The 25,427-nt window shown below is 37.5% G+C and overlaps 1 protein-coding gene across 6 annotated transcripts in view; it reads right to left on the bottom strand.

The window, feature by feature from the left end:
* Positions 1-14,871, bottom strand: part of LOC101339706 (disintegrin and metalloproteinase domain-containing protein 5-like) — a 230,572-nt gene extending 215,701 nt beyond the window's left edge. For all 6 annotated transcript variants that reach the window (XM_073798647.1, XM_073798649.1, XM_033848743.2 and 3 more), the window contains exons 1-7: positions 14,752-14,871; positions 14,119-14,198; positions 7,547-7,602; positions 5,313-5,391; positions 4,966-5,042; positions 3,975-4,149; positions 3,015-3,080 (exon numbers count right to left, since the gene is read on the bottom strand). In XM_073798647.1, the coding sequence (XP_073654748.1) occupies positions 3,015-3,080; positions 3,975-4,149; positions 4,966-5,042; positions 5,313-5,391; positions 7,547-7,602; positions 14,119-14,198; positions 14,752-14,806 (588 nt within the window). In that variant the 5' untranslated portion in view covers positions 14,807-14,871. The remainder of the gene's footprint in view (positions 1-3,014; positions 3,081-3,974; positions 4,150-4,965; positions 5,043-5,312; positions 5,392-7,546; positions 7,603-14,118; positions 14,199-14,751) is intronic.
* Positions 14,872-25,427: the final 10,556 nt, after the last annotated feature.

Raw genomic sequence — 25,427 nt, 5'->3', positions numbered from 1 at the left:
ATGATAACACACATATGTGGAATCTAAAAAAAATGGTACCAATGAACTTATTTAGAAAACAGAACCAGAATCATAGACTTAGAAAACAAACTTATGGTTACCAAAAGGGAAAGGTAGGGAGGGATAAATTAGGAGTTTGGAATTAACATACACACACTACTATATATAAAGTAGATAATCAACAAGGACCTACTGTATAGCACAGGGAGTTATATTCAGTACCTTGTAATAACCTATATAGGAAAAGAATCTGGAAACGAACAGATATATGTATATGTATAACTGAATCACTTGGCTATACACCTGAAACTAACACAACATTGTAAATTAACTATACTTCAGTATAAAATAAAAAAAAAATTTAAACAGAAGATACAAATAACTAAAATTAGAAATGAAATGAGGACATTACAACTGATACCACAAAAATAAAAAGGATTATAAGAGACTACTATGAATAATTATATGCTAACTAATTGGATAACATAAAAAACATAAATTCCTAGAAATCTAACCTACCAAGACTGAAATATACAAAAATATTAAAGATATTACTAGATCAATAATGAGTAAGTAATGAAAATGAATCAGTAATCAAAAACCATATAATAAAGTAAAATCCTGGACCAGGTAGATTCACTAAAAAATTCTATCAAACATTTAAAAAAGAAAGATCCCAAAGAAATATTTACACATTCATGTTCCTTGCATCATTATTCACAATAGCCAAAAGGTGAAGAAACTTAAAGGTCCATTAACAGGTGACTGGATAAAGAAAATATTGTATAGGTACACAGTGGGATATTATGCAGCCTTAAAAAAGAAGGGCATGCTGTCACATGCTACAACATGGATAAAACTTTAGGACATTATGCTAAGAAAACATAACACTCTGTACTCCTTCATTAGAAAACAATTCAAGAAATAGGTGATTTCACACTGGTGGGCTATTTCAAGGAAAGGCACTAGGAGAACTTCTTTTGCAAGCTCCCTACTGGGCTTCACAAAGGTCGCAGTTAATCCTCATACCTGCCACTGGTAACCACATAGCAACGTATATTTTGTTTAAAAGAAGTTGTTCAGGGGCTTCCCTGGTGGCACAGTGGTTGAGAGTCGGCCTGCTGATGCAGGGGACACGGGTTCGTGCCCCGGTCTGGGAGGATCCCGCATGCCACGGAGTGGCTGGGCCCGTGAGCCATGGCCGCTGAGCCTGTGCATCCGGAGCCTGTGCTCCGTGACAGGAGAGGCCACGGCAGTGAGAGGCCCGCGAACCGCAAAAAAAAAAAAAAAAAAAAGTTGTTGAAACCTTTTAAACTGTATTTCTATGCCTTTGAAATCTTAGTAAAGAACATTTTCTGTGTGAGGAAAAACAGGTGGTTAAAAAGTAATCCTGTAAAACGAAAAAAAAAAGAGAAGAGAACAGAAAGAAGACTACAAAGGTTTTAAGATACTGTATCAATAAAAGGCCACCAGATTAGATAAAAAGGGTCTGAGATTGATAAAAGTCCAAAAACATCTCTGGGCTACCAACCAAATAAATAAATGGTTATTGGTTTAGGCCACTAAATTTTGGAGTGGTATGCTACACAGTAAGAGATAACTTACACTTATCTTAAAGTCTACTTTGATATTAATCTAGCTAAACAGGATTTTAGAATATTTTTATGGTATATTTTTTATAATCTTTTACTTTCATGACATATTTTTGACGTCAGTTGTAAGCAGAGCGAGTATGTACGTGTGTGTGTCTTACATCACACTCTGTCTTTGCTTTTAATTAAACTTTATCTTTGGATTTTAACTGCTGTACTTAGTCCCTCTGCATCTAATATAATTACTTACATATCTGAGTTGAAATATTTTATCTTAATTAGCTTTTAATTTGTTCCACATTTATGAAACAAAAGTTTAATGTACGTTTTTCTTTCCCTTTATTGCTTTCCTTTTGTTGATTATGCTTAAAATTCTGCTTTCCTACTTCTAATTGCCTTGTAATTTTGTAAGAATGTGATTTTAGTGTATGTGTTGACTTTGTACTGGGTCAGCTTAGCCACACTAAAAAACCTATCAACTCTTTAATGAGTCATACACTTCAATTTTTGTCACCTCTGCCAAGAGTTAGCTCAGCTTCCCTGCCTCATATTCACCTCTTCAGAACCAATGACTTCCTTATGGGAAAAAATATCTTTATTTTATAACTTATATCTTAAAATTTTAATATCTCAAAATTTTGTGGGTCTAATCTATGAGTTTTTGTTTTGCTAACCCTTGTACATGGTGGCTAAGTCTCTTATGGATTTTGAGCTCATATACGGCTGATATGAATCTGCAGGAATCCTGCTTGAAGTTGCATTCCTCCAGAGAGAAATACTACTTGCTTCCATCAGCTGCCCTCAGATCTACCAACCTGGGACAAATGTAGCCTCATAGCTTAGAATCTACTAATTGCCCATGCTGTATAAATTCAAAACCCAAACCTATACAAGACCTGAAGTACAGTCATGCAACCTCAATATGAGAATTTTGTTCATTTTCTGTCATTTCATTTACCTTGAACTTAGGAGAACAAAACATAACTTGTTTCCCTAGAACTTAGCTAGAACAAAACATATAACTTGCTTTCTCCCTTTGCTTAGAAGGAGTGGCATATTTGTTTTGTAGACTACCCTTCCAATTAGGCTGAGGCAATTAGATATTATTGTATGTAGGGGTAGGGTTTGGAGGAGTTCTAATCTATGCTTCCATTGAGGATGTAGTCCTTTTGAAAACAAGAAAAATAGCTGGCAAGCTTCAGAAAATGATAGTTCACTTTACAAAAGCAGTTAGAGAGCCCAGAATACAAAATAAATGAATTAACAAAAACTTGGTGTATTCATAATTTTTAAGCATTCATTGCAAAAGCAAAATAAACTTTTATCAAAAAATGGTTTTAAAATTTTTATTATATCCTTGAAATCAGATTAAAGACGATTGTTAAATCATTTAAAAATAACAATGCAAAAAAAAGAACCTACCAGATTTTTATCCACAACAATATACATATCAAGATATTGGGGAAATAACTTGAAATAGCCAGGTGTCTGAAAAACATACAACATGAGTCTTGAGAAATTTCCAAAAATTTGCCTTCTATTGAAATTATGTTCAGAGATAAACTGAGAGACGAGTTGATACTGATTAAATATTAAGGTGATTTTCAACTACAAAATTTATGTACTCTTCAGAAAATTCCAGTCCAAAGCATGCTGTGATTAATAAGAATTTTCAATGAGACTCCAAGCTATACAAGAACCCAGGTATATTTCGATTTTTGCAGTAGCTGAAATTAGAAATATTAAGTTTCCTTTCCTTAGCCTTGTGATAATTTTTCATAGTAATCTTCCATGTGCGCAGATTTTCTGCCACCAATTATTAGAAACTACTTTTGACAAACAATGTAGTTTAGAAAAATGTTACTAAAGTTTACAATCATAGGCAGTTCACTAGAGCCAGGAAAGTTATTTATGGCAGCTTACAGGTCTTTGTGGAGGAAGAATTCATCAGTTTGCTTTACATGTACCTTATGTAAGCCACTGATACTATTCATTTCTGAATTCTCACATTAACAAAGACTCATTTAGAAATCTAGATCACATATTATTTTCACCTAAATTACCAGAATAATTGAGGAAAAGGAATAATTTACATTAATTATCCAAATGCCCACACAAGAAAATTAGTTTTTTGCTTTATTTAATCTTATATTCACATATGTTTCCAAGGTTAATTACCTAAGTTTTTGCTAAACTTTCATCTAATAACAAGCATAACAAAGAACTTAATTTCTTTCTCCATCCATTTGAAAAGTCATGTAGAGCCATCATGAAAAAGTAAAACAAATTTAAAATTTGCATATCACCAAATTTTGCTCTGAAAGTATTTTTCATTTCATAAAATTATACTGAAAAATTTAAAATTAAACAGTCCACACTTACTTCTGAACTTTTTCTGACTTGATACTGTGAGCTATCATAGATATAAGTGTCATTTTCCCATAACAGAGGAATATTAGTTATATCATTTTTTTCTTCATGAATCATGTGCATGAATCCTGATACAGCTTCCATTGGTTCAATTCCATATGAGATGTTTTTAAACTGCAATATTCCCCTGAATGTTAAAATAATCAAAACAAATCTGATATGATTCTACTGAAACTATGAGAAATGTTGATGTTGGCCAAAAATTTTTTTACATTTAAAGTCACTTTATTTTTCTACTTATCTCTTTATTCTTTGAGGTGTTGCTCCAGAACTGGACCAGTAATAACACAGGATATGAATGGCTTTTTATTACAAATATTCTAATAAAAGTATTTTGATTATCTTAAAGAAAGAAGGTCAGTGGCATGCATCCATGTGCTAAAGGGGTTAAGACCTCTACCTAGGGTGTTGATTTTCTAAGCCAACCTTTAGGAGCCATAGACACTCTTTTCCTTGGTCTTAGGTCCCTTTCTTCTCTTTGAAATCTCTACCTCTCCTCTGACACTTCACGTCTTAAATCATTTATCTGTGTGGCTGAGTTAAAGGTGCTATGCGCCTAAGAATGACTATGAGCAGAGCCAAAGTACCTGTCAGACTCAGGCATTCCACACTGTCAACCATTCTAGGAAATTAAGACACGAGTTAAAACATAAAGAATTTGGGAAAACTAGATTAGTATGGAGAGACCCAATCAGCACCTCCCACACTCAAGATTGCTCAAAGCCTCAAGCAGCATATCCTGTTAGAATCAACAAGTAGCCTCCCATCTGGAATGGATGTTGCCAGGGTGACACACTTTATTTTATCAGTAATTCTGGTTCACGCCTTTGGGAATTGAAATAACAAAGGTGACTGTAAAACTAGAAAAGATACATAAAGGATCAACTTATAGACTAGCAAGATCTAGTACTGACAAATGGAATGCCTTTAAACAGGCTACAACCTGAGTCCTGAACAAATGTTGAGTGATACAAGAGAATTTGGAAAACCTGCAACATATCCATGATAATTGCAATCCATCTGAAAAAAATACACAGAGAAAAACAAATGGATAAGTTCTTTTTGAAATGGACATCCCAGATATCTCACTTATACTTTTTACTTTCACTACCTTAGTACTTTAATATGAGTGGCCATTACCCAATGAAGTTGTGCCAGGTAGAAATAAGAACTAGTCCACATTATTCGATTTCAGTGAATGTGTAAAATAATATTCTAAACTTTCATAATATTTGTATTTTTAAAGAAAATCCAGAATAAGAAATCTGTAACAAAATACCTAAGTCTTACCTGAGCTAACAAAGGCTGAAAATGTTGGGTGTCATCTTTGTCATAAGAATAAACAACAGAAGCTGAAGATAAAAATGATCTAGGAAGAAATCCCCAAAACATGGTCAAATTGTGAACAGAAGACATAGAAAAATTATTCTTCATAATACAAATTTTCCTTTTGAGGGAGAAATTTAAAGTAGTGCATTATCTTGGCATATCCTATTGCCCCAATGCTTGTCATTTACAATAAATTAGGGGCAGAGGGAGGCATTTTAATTATAGTGACACATAATACTAAAATGCATGATAATGAACGGCCTAAATTGCTAGAAATATCAAATAGCGAAATAACATAGGTCTCAATTTCCAACAAAGAACTTTCAATTCTCTGTCATTATTGTTCATTAATTCCAGATTTTAAACTTGAATCTCAAAATTAAAATGTAGGGTTAGGACAGAATTTTGAAAGATTTTTTAGCATCACTACAAATTCATATTCACTAAGCTTAACTAAGTACCAATTCTTCCCAATAAGCTGGGTCTGAATTTTCTTTCATTCTCCTCAGTAATTATTCAGAAACTTGACACCGCTCCTGTCAATCATCTCAATAACTTCCATGTCACCTCATCAGATCACCTGTACCCATCCTCACTCCTTATATTTATTCCCAGAGAATGACTACTTCTTTTGCTCAAAGCAAACACTTGTGCTATGCATCCTATTCTGCGCCATGTATTGAAGATACATACTTTATTGGTACTGTAATTTCAAACTCTTCCTCTCTACTGGTTTTTATCTTAACACTATTGAAAAGTTTATTGTCAAGTCATTATCATCCTAAATAACTCTCCCTTGGCCCTGTGTCCTCCTCTAGCTATTCCCTACATATTTTCAATTCGCAACAGATTTTACCAAAAGAGTGGTCTACACACAGTTTCTTTGCTTTGTCAATTCTTACTCACCCTGAACTGCTCTGGAAAAGATTCATAACCACCAGAATGTCAAATCCAAGAGACAGTTTTAAAATTATCATTGCACTGGACTTCTAGCATTATTTTGAAAACTGTGACCACTCACTCTAATCACTTAATTTACATCACACATCACTCTTCTGCTTCTCTTCCTACCTCCCTGACCCTCCTAGCTTGATCTCTTTCGGTAGAACCGAAAAGAGAAATATTGGTCTTTCCCAAGATTCCGTCTTTAGCCACAGTATATCTGTAAGCACTCTGTAAGCTCTCATTTAAAAAAAATTACACCAAACTATTGATTACTGCTAAATCTATATCCCTATTGCCAATCTCTCCTTAGAGATTCAAATTTCTACATTCATATACCTAAGGGAAAAAAAAACCCACTTGAATATCTTATAAGCAATGCAAACCAAACTCACCCCTTCCTCACATAAATATCTCCTTCATTAATATCCCTCATTTTATTACACTATAACCTACCAATTTTCTTAAGCAACAACTAAATTATCCAAGATTCCTCACTGTTTCCCAATCATTCTACCAAATCTATCCTCAAGGTTTACTGAATTTTTCTTTCCAGCGCTATGATCATTGTTCAAGCCACTATCATCACTCACCCAAACTATTATATAATCATACAATTAGACACCTTACCTCCACTTTTACCCCCTCAGAAACAGCCTATAAAGACTCAACGGACCTATATAAGTACATGCTTAAAAACATTTTGGCTTCTAATACCCTTATCATGGCATTCTAGATCTTCTACAGTCCGGCTCCTGCCTACTTTTCCAAAATGTTTTACTTCTATCCTCAATAAACATGTCCTTCAGTCATTCACACTACTTTTTGCACACCACGAAAATCCAGTCTGTCTCACACCTGCACATGATTTCCTTGAAACAGAATGTTCCCCAACACTACCTCACTTCTTCACAGAGCTAACTGTCTTCGCTCAAGTCATCTCTTTCCAAAAAGCCTTCTCTGATTTCCAAAGAATACTATCTACACATTTATCTTAATAATGCATTATAAAACAGTTCTCCATTTCTCTATTGATGTGTTTGAATATATCTTTCTATATTATAAATTATTTACCTGTGCCCATGTTTTATTGCCTTTTGTATGCCTATGACTTTACCCAATAACTGATATACAATAGGTATCAAATGTACATATGTATCAAATATACATTTGAATTGAAATAATCCTATTTGTAATTATTTTTAAAAATCAAGAAACCAAAAAATTAAAATTTGAAAAGATAAAATACTTACTGCTTTTTGAGATGGATAAAATATGGTTTTCCTTCCATTGTAATGATATAAGCAACCTGTATATGAGCATCCAAAAAAATTTCAATAACACGTGTAAATAATATATGCAAAAAATGTTTTCTTCAAGTTATGCTCTTAAAACTGACAAAATTAGGAACAATATATAACTATCATATGTGCTTCCCTTCCCATGTGGATGTTGGAATCTTCAGGATTCTGAATTGAATTGCCTCCTATTCACCGTTACTCACATATCTGAGGGACAAGCTTGCTGATAATTACCTTTTGGCTTAGACACACACCACCAATTCACCATGCCCAAGGCAAATGCCAAGATGCCCACCTCACTTGAGAGAAACCTTTGCTTGCTTACTCCCAGACCTCCTGGGAAGTAAATTTTCCCGCTCATTGGAAGAGACACTCCTAAAAGATAGAACTACAAGAAACCTACTACATCTCTAGCAAGATAACACAATAAGTACCATTGCACTTTGTTTATCGAATGCAAACAATGAAATTCCTCTGGAATAGAAGGTAGGAGAGGATAGAGGAAGGGCAGAGACATGTCTAGAGAACCCTCTAGAAGATAACAGAAAATATAAGATTCATTAAATTATTTATTTGGTTAATTTAAAAAACTTATTTTAGCAAGAGAAGTAGCCATTTAGAAGTTTTCAGTTCTTTAACTTTTTATTAGAAAAGAGCAAGATTCATTGCAGCAGATAAATGTTCTGAGAAGAATCATTTGAATGGCACTCTACAAAGTCTAAGTGGACTCTTGAGGGGACCTGAAAATTGCACCCTCTAAAAATGCCTTCTTATTAAATAAATATGATGAAAAAATAAAGGAGAATATGATAGCACCAATAAAGTTTTAAATCCACATGTCTTACAAAGCAAAACAACAACAAAACTAGGATGCAATTAACAAGAAATGTACAAAACTGACAGGAGAGAAAAACTCAAAAAAGACATCATCCAGAGCTTCTACAACTTTTCATACACAGCATCCAACTGTTTGGAATTGTGTCCCCCTCCATCCAAATTTACATGTGAATTCCTAACCTCAGTCCCTCAGAATGTGACCTTATTCAGAGACAGGGCCTTAACAGAGGTAATCAAGTTCAGGAGAGGTCATTAGTGTGGGCCCTAATCCAATGTGAGCAGTATCCTTGTAAAAAAAAAGTAAATCTGGACACAGACATACACAACAGGAGAATCCCACATGAAGATTCATACGAAGACATCTATCTATAAGCTAACAATAGAGGCCTGGAGCAGAACCACCCCTCAAAGTCCCTAAAAGAACCAACCCTGTGAACACCTTGATCTTGGACTTCTAGCCTCCAAAACTATGAGACAGTAAGTTTCTGTTGTTTAAGCCACATTGTTCATGTTTCTTTGTTATGGAAGCTCTAGTAAATGAATACACCATTTTTTCCATTAAAAAATTACAACAAATGCTAAAGAACAAGATCAAATTTTTAAAAATACAAATAAAAAATAGAGAATAATAACAAAGCCACAGTAATATCTATAAAATAACCGTGATTAAAATGAGAAGATGGAGAATTTCAGTAGAAGTATAGAATCTTTAATAAAGGAATTAAAATCAGAAAGACATTTCTGATTTTACAGAAGAAAAAATCAGTATCTATTATTAAAAATTCAATAAAAGGGTATAAGAGAATATTAGACATAGCAGGGGATAAGATTGGTGACAGGAATATAGGTCAGTAGAAAATATCCAGATTGCAACACAGAGAGAAAAATATGAAAAAGAAAACAAGAGAAATGTGACCAATGAAAAATGTCTAACACTCATGTAATTATAGTCCAAAAAAATATGATAAAGATAAGACTAGGAAAGAAATGACATTTTAAAAATTCATGGCTGATATTTTCAAAGCTTATGAAAGGTATCAACCCACAGGCTCAAAATATTCTATTATTCCAAATCAGGATGAACACAAAGAAAGTAAACCTAGGCATGTCATGCTCAAACATTTAAAACAAAAGACAAAGAGAACATACTCAAAAATCAGTAAGAGAAAAATGACCCATTACTTTCAAAATAATTCTTAATAAATTATGTGTGGCTGGATCTAGAGACTGTCATATAGAGTGAAGTTAAGTCAGAGAGAGAAAAACAAATTTTGTATATTAACGCATATATGTGGAATCTAGAAAAATGGTACAGATGAACCAGTTTGCAAGGCAGAAATAGAGACAGATGTAGAGAACATACGTATGGACACCAAGGGGGGAAAGTGGCGGGGGGCGGGTGGTGGTGGGATGAACTGGGAGACTGGGATTGACATATATATACCAATATATATAAAATGGATAACTAATAAGAACCTGCTGTATAAAAAATAAATTAAATAAAATTTAAAAAATAAATAAATAATGTGTAACTCTACGACTGAAACAATGGACACCAGAAGGCAATGGAATGACACCTTTAAAGTTTTGAAAGAAAAGTAGGAGTACGTATACTAACTTATATTAAGACTTCTAATAAAGCTACGGTAATTAAGGCAGTGGAATATGGGTCAAAATAGGAAAAACAGTCCAATGGCACAGATGATAAAAGGGTCAAGCCAACAAGAAGATATAACAATTGTAAATGTATATGCACTCAGCACAGGAGCACCTAAATGCATAAAGCAAATACTAACAAACACAAAAGGAAGAATTGAGAGTAACACAATAACAGTAAGGTTTTTAACACTCCACTTACATCAGCGGACAAATAATACAGACACAAAATTAATAAGGAAACACTGGCCTTAAATGACACATTACAAAATGCACTTCAGAGATACTTACAGAACATTATATCCAAAAGCAAAAGAATACACGCTCTTTTCAAATGCACTTGAAACATTCTCCAGAATAGATCACATATTATGCTAAAAACAAGTCTCAGTGAATTTGAGAAAATTGAAATCACATCAAGCATTTCTTTTCCCAACCACAGAGGTATGAGACTAGAAATCAAAACTAGAAAAAAACTGCAAAAAACACAAACACGTAGAGTCTGAACAATATGCTACTAAACAACTGATGTGTCACTGCGGAAATCAAATAGGAAATCAAAAAATACCTGGAGACAAATGAAAATGGAAACAAAGTGATCCAAATTCTATGGAATGCAGCAAAAGCAGTTCTAAGAGGGAAGTTTCTAGTGATACAAGCCTATCTCAGGAAACAAAATCTCAAATAAGCAACCTAACCTTACACCTAAAGGAACTACAAAAAGAAGAACAAACAAAACTCAAAGTTAGTATGAGGAAAGATAATGAAAAGATCAGAGCAGAAATAGATGACATAGAGACTTTAAAAAAAAAAATGAAACTAAGAGCTGGTGCTTTGAAAAGATAAATAAAATCAATAAAACTTTAGCCACACTCATCAAGAAAAATGAGGGCCCATATAAAATCAGAAATAAAAAGGAAGTTATAACAAACACACCAGAGCTACAAAAAATCATGAGAGTACTGTGAACAATTATGCACCAATAAAATGGACAATCCAGAAGAAATGGATAAATTCTTATAAATGTACAATCTACCAAGACTAAATCAAGAAGAAATACAAAATATGAACAGAATTGTAATGAACTGAATCAGTAATTTAAATAAACTCCCAACAAACAAAAGTCCAGGACCAGAGAGCTTCACAGATGAATCCTACCAAACATTAAAAGAAGAGTTAACACTTGTCCTTCTCAAACTATTCCCAAAAATTAAAGAGGAAGGAACACTCCCTAACTTATTCTATGAAGCCAACATCAGCCTGATACCAAAACCAGACAAAGACATCACACACACAAAAAAATTATAGGATAACATCACTGATGAACATAGAGGCAAAAATCCTCAATAAAATATTAGCAAACCAAATTAAACAATATATTCAAAGGACCATACACCATGATCAAATTGGATTTATGTCAAAGACACAAGGATATTTCAATATCTACAAATCAAATATTGTGATACACCACATCAACAAATTCAAGAGTAAAAATCATATGATCATCTCAATAGATGCAGAAAAAGCTTTTGACAAAACTCAACATCATTTGTGATACTCAACATAATAAAGTCCATATCAGACAAGCCCACAGCTAACATACTCAATGGTGAAAAACTGAAAGCTTTTCCTCTAAGACTAGGAAAAAAACAAGGATCCTCACTCTCATCACTTTTATTCAACATAGTACTGGAAAGCCTAGCCAGAGTAATCAGACAAAAAATAAATAAAAGAAAATCAAATTGAAATGCTAGAACTACAACAGTCACTGTTTCATACAACATGATACTATATATAGAATATCGTCAAGAGGCCACCAAAAAACTATTAGAACTAATAAATGAATTCAGTAAAGTTGCAGGATACAAAACTGATACACAGAAATCTGTTGCATTCTATACACTGACAATAAACTATCAGAAATAAAAATTAAGAAAACAATCCAATTTACAATTGCATCAAAAAGAATAAAATACCTAGGAATAAATCTAACCAAGGAGGTAAAAGACCTGTACTCAGAAAACCATAAGACACTGATGAGAGAAATTGAAGATGACACAAACAGATGGAAAGATACACTGTGTTCATGGATTCCAGGAATTAATATTGTTAAAATGACCATACTACCCAAGGCAATCTACAGATTCAGTGCAATCCCTATCAAACTACCAATGGCATGTGGCTAGAAGAGCCATACTCAAATAACTAGCTTCTGCAAGTTAGCAAATCAATGACAGCCCAAAGTTTCTGAAAGTCAGCCAATCAGTGACAGCCACAGCTTCTAGATAGGAGTAAGTGCCTCTCTCCTCTGACACTGCACTGATGAGGATTCTGAAAGTGAGAAGGCCAGCAAGTACTCTTCCTGTACTAACTGCACTAACACAGCTGAAAGCCTGACAGCACCTAAACACTCTCACTTCAGAAAGCCCATGGCTCCCTGACACCAGGCTTCCCAAAACCTTACATAACATTAACTCTGGCTTTCTTCAGAAAGACTGTGTTTACAACTGGCCCTTACAGGCAAATTGGAAGTTCCCCATTTTTTAAAACAACGTATCAAGTTCAGTTTATAGTTTGTTCACAGGTTCACAATCTTTTCAACAGTTCAGCTCATTTATGATTAGTTATGAGTTTGAACGTGTGAGTTTCACTGACACAGCTGCAAGATTTTCAAATTCAATATTTTCAATTCTTTTTGAAATGTTTTGGAACTACTACCTATATTTTTATATGTGTATATTTAAACCCCAAAATGTCAAAAGGCAAGTGCAAATTTTGTAATGAATTTGCTAACAGTAGAAACTCCTCAACTGAGGAAAAAGTCCTTTTGAAGCTCTTTGTGCAGTTTGCAATTGTTCACTAAACATCAAAAATGGTGGAAAGTCAAATATAAACCAGCACATACTAACAGCTAGGCAAAAAAAATAAATGGTTTCCTCCTACAGTACCAAAGAAGGTCATATAACAAATTTGGGGGATTAAGAAAAATTCAGAGGAAGAAGATGTAAGACTTGTAGCAGGCACTGTACTGGTTTTCCACTCTGTGTATCAGCAGTCTTTCTGCCCAAACGTCTAGCTGAATGCACAACTACCAGAAATACCTTTTGATTCCAAAATTGCAAGCAAATTTTCAAGTGCCAAGTTAAAATCCACTGCCACTATCAAAGAAGTAACACCAGCTGGCCCTATGTTTAACACCTGTGGACCCTTATCCTGTAAATATCTATCTAAATGGGTCCATTTTACCCAAGATGATTTAAAATTACACTGGCCAAAATGAAGAACTTTTGACATTCCCAAATTAGTTTATCTCCACATGCAATTGGGAAAAAAAAAAAAAGTGTAACAACTAGGCAAAATGAGTGGGAAGCTTATTTAATTGGTATCTAGAGCCTCTAAACACAACACGGAGAAAATTGTTCCCCTCCAAGCTATGGCTGAAAAGCTGACCCAGACTGTCTCTTAACTTGAAAAATCAGCTCATCTTTCTCACTTTCACTCACTGATCACTTTCAGCTCTTCCCTGACTAACTGAAAGTTGAGGTAAGTAGCTGCGGGCAAATCCGCAGGCCTAGGACTTGGGGCGGGGCCCAGAAAACTCAGTAATCAAGATAAGTACTATTTCAATGCAATACTTTAAACAATCAAAATTAATGCGAAACTTCCGTGATGGAAAAAAATATCAATACCTTCAAGGAAGACAGGATCTGACCTGGTCTAACCTCATTCAGCCTCATCCTAATCCCAGTTCTTTGCTACTCCCTTAAATTCTGCACCTGAGTCAAGCACTTTGCTTGCCTTTCCCTAGTGCTGGCCCCGGTGGATCCTCCTTAGAATCCTTCATCCTCAACAGAAACACACACACACAGGGTCACACACACAAATACACATCAAAATGCTCCTCCCTGTGAACCTGGCCTGAGTGGTCAGCTGTGCCTCCAAGAGCTGGAGCCCACCTGCAGCTACTAGGGTCTTGATATTAAAAGCAACTTAACACAATTTAAGAAATAAAAATATTTTTTCCCAATTACATTAGTTTCTGGATGTTCTATTGCCTCGGATGTTGAAATCTTTTCAGGAACTGTGGTCTGCAGAAAGGTTTTATGAGGATCTAAAACAAAAAATAAGCAGTTACTGTGATACTTGTAATCTTGCATTATTCATTTGTAAACCCAATTCATTTGTTTCTCTTCATTACCAAGTTTTTCTTATAATCTATGCATCTACTTTTCCTTTCTGCTGTCCTTCGGTCATTCTTACCGATAAATTTCTTAAGCCTTGTCAAATCTTAACTTTTTATTCGCTACACACACACACACACACACACACACACACACACACACACACACACACACACACACACACACACACACACACACACACACACACACACACACACACACACACACACACACACACAGTCAGACTGCTGTAGGTAGAAAAAGGCCACACCTTCAAGGAAACCACCCCACGGAAATGAAAAGATTTCCCCCGGAGTCTGCCTCTCTGCCTCCTTAGCTGCAGACCTCGAGGCCAAGGGTCGGGAGGCTGTGGGGGGTGAAGGCGAGGGGCGAGGGGAGGGAGGGAGTACTGAGCCTGGATCCTGGACCAACGAGGGCAGCCCCCGGACAGAACAAAACGAGGGGAACGGTCTCTAGACTCACTGCGGCCCCCGTGCAGCCCGCCTAGGCCAGTGAACAGGACCAGCAGGAGGAACATGGCTCCGCTGACTTGGAGCCGCCCTGGCGCAACAGCGACGTCCGTTGCGCTGAGGGCGGAGCGCGGGAGCAAGACGCGCGCCAGCAGGGGGCGCACGGGGAAAGCGCCGGAAGGAAAAAGCCGGCGGAGCGCTCGGCGGCCTCGGGCCGCGGCGGGCGCGCGCGCCCAGCGTGCCGCGGATGGGCCGGTAGGGCGTGGGGGTAACTTTCGCTCCCTAGTTAAGGAAGGAAAAGCCGCGCGAGTTCCAGTTCTCAGATGAAGCGGGTGCCTGGTTTTGTTTGCGTCTTTTCCTTAGGCCGGCGGTTTTAGTTTTTGTTTCTGTTTTTGCGGTACGCGGGCCTCTCACTGTTGTGGCCTCTCCCGTTGCGGAGCACAGGCTCTGGACGCGCAGGCTCAACGGCCATGGCTCACGGGCCCAGCCGCTCCGCGGCATATGGGATCCTCCCGGACCGGGGCATGAACCCATGTCCCGTGCATCGGCAGGCGGACTCTCAACCACTGCACCACCAGGGGAGCCCAGGCCGGCGGTTTTTGAAGTAATTTCTAATCCCAGTGAAGAGAAGGAGCAAGGATGAAAATGCTCAAGTTACTGACAGCAAACAAGGTTCCTCCTAGTACATTACTTACCGCAGGAGGCGGCAAAATGCGTGTATTTGCACAGACTGGTGCGAACACGGTGGCTTCTCTACATTTCATGGTTGGATATGCCATTGCTAGACAGCCATGGAATGCAGAAGACCCCATATACGATCCTTGTCCGAGTATAGACTCTTCCAAAAAATCTTCCTTAGTACCCTAAGTTATTATTGCCACACTCTGTAATCTTGCAGCCCCTAGTTTTTACGTGTTTACCTAGCCCTTTGTACGTTCTGCGTCTATTAGGACCAAGAACAGTTTGATTTCTTGACGTCTGTAGGCGTTCTTTCCTTCGCAGATCCTAGCCCACATCACATTAAATACATTAAAATACAGCCATACTCGATCCTGACTCTAAGTTTGCTTTAACAAATGTTGAAATCATGTCTATAAATTCACTTTGAAACTGCTTGGCAGTCCTGAAAAACCAAGAGAAGTTATTAGCAGAATAGAACAGTAACAATCTTTAAAAAGAATCAAGTGGCAGGAAATAAAGTCACAAGTGTTGGAATAAATAGGAGAATGGATACTTACTGCTTTGTGGATTTGCAGTTTGGAATATCCGATCGACAAACTCTCCCAGGAAGGAACAAGAAAGGATTTTTAAAAATAGAAAATACCAAAATAAAATTAAGAGGTAAGGAGAATAGAAGTAGAACTGTTAATAATAGCATTTTCCAGAAAGAGAAAAATTTAAATAATTAGGAGGAAATATTTAAAGGGATAATGGGGAAAGTTTCTCTTAACTTGAAAAATAAGAGAATGACTTAAGAAAGGACCCAAGTGTTAAAAACTGGGCTTTGGAGGAAAAACAAATCTGAAATTTTAAATGACAGGAAAGATTCTGAAATCTTCCAGAGGAAAAGAACAGAGCACCTATCAAGGGACAAGAGTCAGATTGACATTAACAGCCATACTAGGTGCATGAAATCAGTGGGTTATTAAAGTGTTGACTTCCAAACAGCTAAGGATGGCAGTCACACTAAGCCAGCCTCTTGCATACACTTTTAGAGGAGGGCCAAAGAACTGAGTCAAGTGGGCCTCACTGAAGACAGTACTCTTGGAATTTACCTGGACTCTACAGCTAAAATCAGACCACTGAATTGGTCAAATTTCTGTACACTTGAGTTTCTGACAGTTCTGTCACTATTGCAAAACTTATTTCCTCTGTGGATACCGACCAGATTTCTAGTGTACATTAACACTGGACAATGCTGTTGGTGTGCATGCAAAGCCTATAGCCTCTCTGACACATCAAACACCCTGAAAACAAATAAGTGTGTGCTTAAAATGGACACAGATAAAGGATATTGCCTTTGTATGGATCTGGGCTAAAGCAGTGTAAGAATATCTTTAAGAAACTCATGAGTGTGGAGTTAGCTACAAAGTAGCTCTTGCCCAAGGTACCTATTGTTCCTATTGGCACTGCCTGTCACTTGCAGAGAGTTTGCAGTGGGTCACTCACTCACCTAATCATTAAGGAAAAAGTATATTTTCACTTGAGCTAATTCTTATTTTTTGGGGGGCGGGTATAGTTGTTTCCCAATGTTGTGCTAGTTTCTACTGTACACCGAAGTGGAGTTCCCTGTGCTATACAGCAGGTTCTCATTAATTATCTATTTTATCCATAGTAGTGTATATATGTCAATCCCAATCTCCCAATTCATCCCACTGCCCCCCCTTCCCCCTCTTGGTGTCCATATGTTTATTCTTTACATCTGTGTCTCTATTTCTGCCATTTACAGGCAACTCTGCAGGAGCTACATTATCCTTGATTCCATAGTACATGTTCAGAAAACACGTTTTTGCACCTGCTCTCTAGCTTTCACATGGTATATCCATGTCTGAGGTTGGCAAGGCTGGGCCAAGGGTCTAGGCAGCTCAGCTGGGTTCAGGAAACTATTCCACAAGCCAATAAACTGCAGAGGGAGATTTGCAAACGTAGTGGCTGGAAAAGCCACAACGCTTCTCTTCAAATCTTCCTGGAGCTGACCTACTGCAAGTAGTTGTCACTCTGGCTGAAATGTGTTGTATTCTAGCCATGCACTAGCCGCTTATATTATTGACTGTGAAATAGCCTTTCATCAGGATCCACAGAGCGACATCCAAGAAAATAAAGAAGATATAAATAAGTGGAAATATCCCATTTTCGTGAATTGGAAGATTTATTACTGTTAAGATCAATACTACCCAAAGCTTTCTACCAGCTAAATGCAGTTATTATCCCAATGGCATTTTTTGCAGAAATTAAAAAACCCATCCTAAAGTTCATTCGGAATCTCAAGAAGCCCAAATACCCAAAACAATCAAAGAAAAACATGCAGGTATCACACAAGTTATTTCTGCTCAGTCAAGCTTTCAGTAGTCTATTTTTCAAAGAGAACAACCTGTAGTACAAGACTGTTTAGAGAAGGCCCAATTTAAACATCTCTATGGATGAGAATGGAAATAATATGTACAGTACAAATTTAGTCACCTGCCATCAAAAGAAAGTATTTGAGTTGGCAAAAATGATCCCAAACCACATGATTTGGCATCTGAAGACACCTTCTAACAAAAAACTGTAACCTCCTAATGATAACATTTCTGGATACAAAGAGAACTACATAAAGCTTTCTGTAATGGTGGGACTTGGTAGGCACAGGCAAGACAGGAGAAAAAGTGTCTCTCAAAAGCCAAATGCTAACTTTCACCCAGTACTCAAAGTTTCTCTCAACTTTGAAGTAAAGTTATGTAGTCAGAATTTTCCCTTCTAGGTTAAAGTTTTTCTCTCAGCTTCTTGGGAAACGTCGGCTAGGTATCCAAACAGTTTTTAGATCACACTTGTGGTGGGCCTATTTCATGAAATTTAAATTAATTTTTCCTTGAGCAACCAAATAGGAGAAGCACCATTCCTGCCTCCAAATCTCTTCTAGACTTCAGGTGAAAACAGAAAAAAAGAAAAAAGAAATGACCCCCAAACCCTGGAAAAGTTCAGTAAGCCCAGAATTATGGAGGATATTCCAATATAATTTATCAAGGAGAACATATAAACCACTGTACGTGAGCTTCAATATTGGAATAGGAGCAAATTTCCTGTTGGCATATTTGGCCAAAGAAGACACAGAGAAGCTAGAAGAGCACAGGGATTTAATTGAATTTTTTGTGTTTAACAATTCCCTGAACCAAAAACCCAAGAAGGTACTGTTACATCCGATTGGCTAAAAGAAAGCCTCAATTAAAAATCACCTTGTAATTAAGTGGTAGTGTTCCCAATTATAGGATTCACAGAGGCCATCGGTGCTGTAACCTAATATGGCCAGGTTAAGGACTATGGAACTCAACTGATTCAATCATTTGAAAGAGTATTGTGTGAAATATCACATCCTGCGCATTCACACAGATGCACGTAACTATTCGATTGGATATTCCAGAACTTCTCCAAAGAAGTTAAAATTAAAACCAAATATGATGACTCAGTTAAGGATTGTGAAGAAGCTACTTCCATAATACCTTAGTTAAATACTCAGATCCTATAAGCAGAATTTTCTGTCACTGTTTAATTACAGAGAGAAATAATTAGAAAACTGGTAGAAATGTAACAGGCCAAGATTCAAAAAGCCTACCTTAGACTTTCATCTTTTAAATATATACTTGGACAGATTCTTACAGAAAGCATTTCTGGGGTTAGAGAGACCAGCCGAAAACAGAATAGAAAGGATCCTGATCCTTTTTCCAGCCTGCTCATAAGCATCCCAAAAGCCCATTGAAGCCCTTGCTTGAACTTTTGAAAAGAAGACAAGATCTTGGATATTATGAAGTTATAAATCTTACTAGATCTCCAGCGATCTGAAAACAATAAGCAAATCCTTCTACAATACTTATTACATTTAAGAAATTATCACGGCAGTCTTTGCCAATTGAAAAGAACGCAGTCCTCCTCAGAGTGAATATTACAAATGTGCCAAGCTCCAAGATAAATTCTTCGTCACTGAAATTAAGGAAAATGGATTGACAATAATTTTCTCCTCTTCCTTAAAAACTGGTTAGTGTATTTACATATACGTTTGGTGGTTTCATTTTAAAACAAAATTGGATACCTAAGCTTCTGCACCCATTTCCAATGTGGGAAGGGGGGAAGTTTACCCACACCAGCAAGCAATTCTCTGACACCCGCTGCGTGTGCTACTATTCAACTCAATTCTAACACTGTTTATGTGGAGATAGTGCCAGACCCCACAGATGAAGGGTTCAATCCCAAAAGACTGCCCCCTCCCCTCACACTTCAGATACCAATCCCAAATCCACGTTGTCACCTGTGCTTCTGACAAACCAGCTGTCAACTGCAGGTTCCCACGATGCCCTCCTTGAGTTTGCTACAGTGGCTCACAGAACTCAGAGATAACACATTACTTATTAGATTACCTATTTATTATGAAAGGACTTAACTCAGGAACAGCCAGCTAGAAAAGATGAATAGGGCAAGGTATGGGAAAAAGTCAAAAGCCATCTTGCCTTCTCCAAGTGCACCACTCTCATTGTATCTCCATTGTATCTGGTGTTCACCAACCCAGAAGCTCTCTGAACCCCATCCTTTTGGGTTATTATGGAGGCTTCATTACATAAGCATAATTGATTAAATCATTGGTCACTGGTGATTCAACTCAATCTTCAGCTCCTCTCCCCTCCCTGAAGGTGTGGGGGGCGGGTGGTATACATTCATTCAATCACATCTTCTTTATCCATTCATCCATTGATTGACACAATTTGTTTCCATATCTTGCCTATTGTGAATAATGCTGCAATGAACATGGGAGGGCAGATATTTTTTCCAGATCCTGTTTCCCTTTTATATGGGTATATACCCAGAGGTAGACGGATGGATCATATGGTAGTTCTATTTTTAATATTCTGAAGAAACTTAATACCATTTTCCATAGTGGCTGTACCAATTTACATTCTAACCAACAGTGCGCAAGTGTTTCCTTTTCTCCACATCTGTGCCAACACTTATCTCTTCTCTTTTTGATAATAGCCAATCTAACAGGTGTGAAGTCTCACTTTAGCTTCAGTTTGCGTTCCCTAATTTGCATTCGCTGATGATTAGCTATGTTAAGCATCTTTTCATATAGCTGTTGGCCATTTGGATGTCTTCTGAAAAATGTCTCTTCAGGTCTTTGGCCAATTTTTTAGTTGAGTTGTTTGTTTTTGATATTGAGTTGTATGAGCTGTTTGTATATTTTGGATATTAACCCCTTATTAGTCATATCATTTGCAAATATTTTCTCCCATTCAGTAGGCTGTCTTTTCATTTTGTTGATGGTTTCCTTTGCCGTGCAAAAGATTTAAGTTTAATTAGGTCCCATTTGTTTCTTTTTGCTTTTATTTCCTTTGCTTAAGGAGACAGACCCCAAAAAATATTGCTATGATTGATGTCAAGAGTGATCTGCCTATGTTTTTCTCTAGGAGTTTTATGGTTTCTGTTCTTATATTTAGATCTTTACTCCACTTTGAGGGTTGCTTTTTTTTTTTTTTTGTAGTATATGGTGTAGAGAATGTTCTAATTTCATTCTTTTACATGTAGCTGTCTAGTTTTCCCAGCACCGCTTATTGTCTTTTCTCCATTGTATATTCTTGCCTCATTTGTTGTAGATTAATTGACCATAGTTGTGTGAGTTTATTTCTGGGCTTTCTATCCTGTTCCATTGAACTATATTTCCGTTTTTGTGCCAGTACCATACTGTTTTGATTACTGTAGCTTTGTAATATAGTGTGAAGTCAGGGAGCCAGATTCTTGCAGCTCTGTTCTTTGTTCTCAAGATTACTTTGGCTGCTGGGGTCTTGGGTGTTTCCCTACAAATTTTTAAATTATTTGTTCTAGTTCTGTGAAAAATACCATTGGTGTTTTGATAGTCATTGATAGTATGGTCATTTTAACAGCATTAATTCTTCCAATCCATGAACATAGTGTATCTTTCCATATGTTTGTGTTGTCTTCAGTTTCTTTCATCAGTGTCTTATAGTTTTCTGAGTACAGGTCTTTTACATCCTTAGGTAGATTTCTTCTAGGTATTTTATTCTTTTTGATGCAATGGTAAATGGGATTGTTTCCTTAATTTCTCTTTATGATAGATCATTGTTGGTATACAGAAATGCAACAGATTTCTGTATATTAATTTTATATCCTGCAACTTTACTTAATTCATTGATGAGCTATAGTGGTTTTCTGGTGGTGTTTTCTGGGTTTTCTATGTATAGTATCATGTCATCCACAAACAGTGACAGTTTTACCTCTTCCTTTCCAATTTGGATTCCTTTTATTTCTTTTTCTCTTCTGATTGCTGTGGCTAAAACTTCCAATACCACATTGAATAAAAGTGGCAAGAGTGGGCATCCTTGTTTTGTTCCTGATCTTAGAGGAAATGCTTTCAGCTTTTCACAGTGAGTATGTTGTTAGCTGTGGGTTTGTCATAAATGACCTTTATTATGTTGAGGTATGTTCCCTCTATGCTTTTTGGAGAGTTTTTATTGTAAATGAATGTTGCATTTTGTCAAAAGCTTATTCTGCATCTCTTGTAATGATCATACAGTTTTTATTCTTTGATTTAATAATGTGGTGTATCACATTGATTGAATTGCGAATATTGAAAAATCCTTGCATCACTGCACTGGGATAAATCCCACTTGATCACAGTGTATGATTCTTTTAATATATTGTTGGATTTGGTTTGCTAATATTTTGTTGAGAATTTCTGAATCTATCTTCATCAGTGATATTGACCTATAATTTTCTTTTTTGTGATATCATTGTCTGGTTTGGTATCAGGGTGATGGAAGCCTCAAAGAATGAGTTTGGGACTGTTCCTTCCTCTGTAATTTTTTGGAATAGTTTCAGAAAGGTAGGTGTTAACTCTTCTCTAAATATTTGGCAGAATTCACCTGTGAAACCAACTGGTCCTGGAATTTTGTTTGTTGGGAGTTTTTAAATTACAGATTCAATTTTATTACTGGCAATTGATCTGTTCATATTTTCTATTTCTTCCTGGTTCAGTCTTGGGAGAGTGTACACTTCCTGACCTTGGAGAAATGGCCTTCTGAGGAGATGTCCTCTTTGTCCCAGAAGCACACTTCCTTCTCGTCACCCAAGCTCTAGGGGCTCTCCCCTATGTGGGCTGCGTGGGTCCTTCTGTTGTGGCAGGCTGATTATGTGGGTGGTCTGTTTGGCTTTGTTGGCCCCTGGTCCAGTTGGTTGTCAGGCCCTGCCTTGTGCAGAGGCTGTTAGCTGCTGGTTGGTGTGGACAGGTCACAAGGCAGCTGACTGCAGAACCACAGAGGGCCCCAGGGCTAGTGCTGGCTCACTGGTGGGTGAAGCCAGGTCCTGTAGTTAGTGCCAGTCTACTGGCAGGTAGAGCCAGATCCTGGAGTCTGGTTGCAGGGCCCAGGGATCCCAGAGCTAGTGTCAGATTCCTTGGGGTGGGGTCGGGGGTGTTGTTCCTGACACAGTTCAGTGTGGGGTCTGGAGTGTCCTGAAGCTTGTGTTGGCCTGCTAGTGGGCAGGGCTGGGGCCCAGCTAGTCCCAGGGCAGGGTCTGGCCTGCTTTTGGAGGGCTGGATCCCCCGTCTGTGGGACTGTGGTTTTCTTGCATCTAGTATCTGCCCTCTGGTGGGTGAGGCTGGTCCAAAGGCTAGAACAGGTTCCCTGCAGGGCGGGACCAGGGTCCAGGGGTTTCTGGGACTGGTACCTGCCCACTGGTTCGTGGAGCTGTGTCCAGGGCCCTCTGGTAGGAAGGGCTGTGTCTAGAGGGAGCTGTGGGCTCAGGAGATCTTAAGGCAGCCTGTCTGCTGATGGGTAGAGCTATGCTCCCTCCCCCAATTAGTTGCTTGGCCTGAGGGATCCCAGCACTGGTGTCTACAGGCTGTTGGGTGGGCCAGATCTTGGCATTAATGAGGTAGAGGGAGGATTCAACAATGGCACCTGCCAGCACCAGCATCCATGCGGTAGAAGGAGCCCCTGAGAATGGCTGCCTCCCGTGTCTATGTCCCCAGGATGAGCTGCAGCTGCCCGCTTCCTCTCTAGGAGACTCTCCAAGACCAGCAGGTAGGTTTGGCCCAGGCTTCTATCAAATTACTTCTTTTGCCCTAGGTCCTGGTGCACAAAAGATTTTGTGTGAGACTTTTAAGGCTTTTTTTAAAAAAATAAATTTATTTATTTATCTATTTATTTATTTTTGGCTGCGTTGGGTCTTCATTGTTGCATGTGGGCTTTCTCTAGTTGCAGAGAGCAGGGGTCACTCTTCGTTGCGGTGTGCAGGCTCTCACAACAGTGGCTTCTCTTGTTACGGATCACGGGCTCTTAGGCATGTAGGCATCAGTAGTTGTGGCATGTGGGCTCAGTAGTTGTAGCACACGGGCTTAGCTGCTCTGCGGCATGTGGGATCTTCCCAGACCAGGACTCGAACCCATGTCCCCTGCATTGGCAAGCAGATTCTTAACTACTGCACCACCAGGGAAGTCCCTTTTTTAAAAAATTTATTATGGGAAACATTAGTTCATTGGTAAAGGATTTTATTTCACCATAAAAAGGCAAACTGGAATAAACACCATCTCTCTTAAGGCAGACATTATAGCTATTTTTTAAGTATTTCTGAGTTTCACTTGGAGAAGCCAACGATTATAAAATTTAACAAGTTTGCAGCCTTAAATAGAGAGTGAAGTCCTGTGAGACTCCCAAAATTAATCCCTGCTGGCTTTCAAAGCTAAATGCTCTGGGGGCTCATCTTCCTGATGCTGGACCCCTGGGCTAGCAAGCCTGAAGTTGGGCTCAGAACTCTCATTCCTGTGGGAGAAACTCTGCAATATAATTGTTCTCCAGTTTGTGAGTCACCCACCCGGGGGTACGGGACTTGACTATATCATGAGTCCACCCCTTCTACCTGTCTTGTTGTGGTTCATTCTTCATGTCTTTAGTTGTAGAAGATCTTTTCCGGTAGGTCCTGGTCTTTTTCATCGATGGTTATTCTGCAGATAGTTGTGATTTTGGTGTGCTCATGAGAGGAGGTGAAAGAACTCAGGGTCTTTCTACTCTGCCATCTTATAATATTTTTAAAATATTATATTTTGTTTTTGAGTTGTTTGAATTCTTTATACATTTTGAATATTAACCCCTTAATCAGGTATATGATTTGCTAACATTTCCTCCCATTCCCTAAGTTATCTTTTTATTTCATTGATTGTTTCTTTTGCTGTACAGAAGCTTTTTAGTTTGATGCAGTCCCACTTATTTTTGTGTCATAACCAAAAAATTGTTGCCAAGACCAATGTCAAGGAGATTTTCCCCTATGTTTTCTCCTGGGAGGTTTATAGTTTTAGGTCTTATATTTAATCCTTTAATCCATTTCATGTTAATTTTTATGAGTGGTATAAGACAAGAGACCAATTTCATTGTTCTGCATATGGTTATCCAGTTTTCCCAAAACCATTGATTGAAAAGACTATTCTTTCCCTATTGAGTATTCTTGGCTCCTTTGTCAAATATTAGTGGACCATATGTACAAAGATTTATTTCTGAGCTCTAGATCTGTTCCATTGGTCTGTGTCTACTCTTATGCCTGTACTACACTGTTTGATTACTATAGCTTTGTCATATAGCTTGAAATCAGGAAGTGTGATATCTCCAGCTTTGTTCTTCTTTCTAGGGATTGCTTTGGTTACTTGTGGTCTTTTGTGGTTCCATACAAATTTTAGTTTTTTTCTGTTCCTATGAAAAATGCCATTGGAATTTTGATAGAGATTGCATTGAATCTATAGATAGCTTTGGGTAGTATGGACATTTTAACAATGTTAATTCTTCCAATCCATAGACATGGGATATCTTTCCATTTATTCATGTCTTCTTCAATTGCTTTCATCAAAGTCTTACAGTTTTCTTTGTGCAGATCTTTCACTTCCCTTAGTAAATTTATTCCTAATTATTTTATTGTTTTAATGCATTGTGAATGAGATTGTTT

This window comes from Tursiops truncatus, chromosome 21 (assembly GCF_011762595.2).
Source record: "Tursiops truncatus isolate mTurTru1 chromosome 21, mTurTru1.mat.Y, whole genome shotgun sequence".
Taxonomy (NCBI): domain Eukaryota; kingdom Metazoa; phylum Chordata; class Mammalia; order Artiodactyla; family Delphinidae; genus Tursiops; species Tursiops truncatus.
Note: the sequence above shows the minus strand (reverse complement) of the source record. Positions and strands in the feature narration are given on the sequence as shown.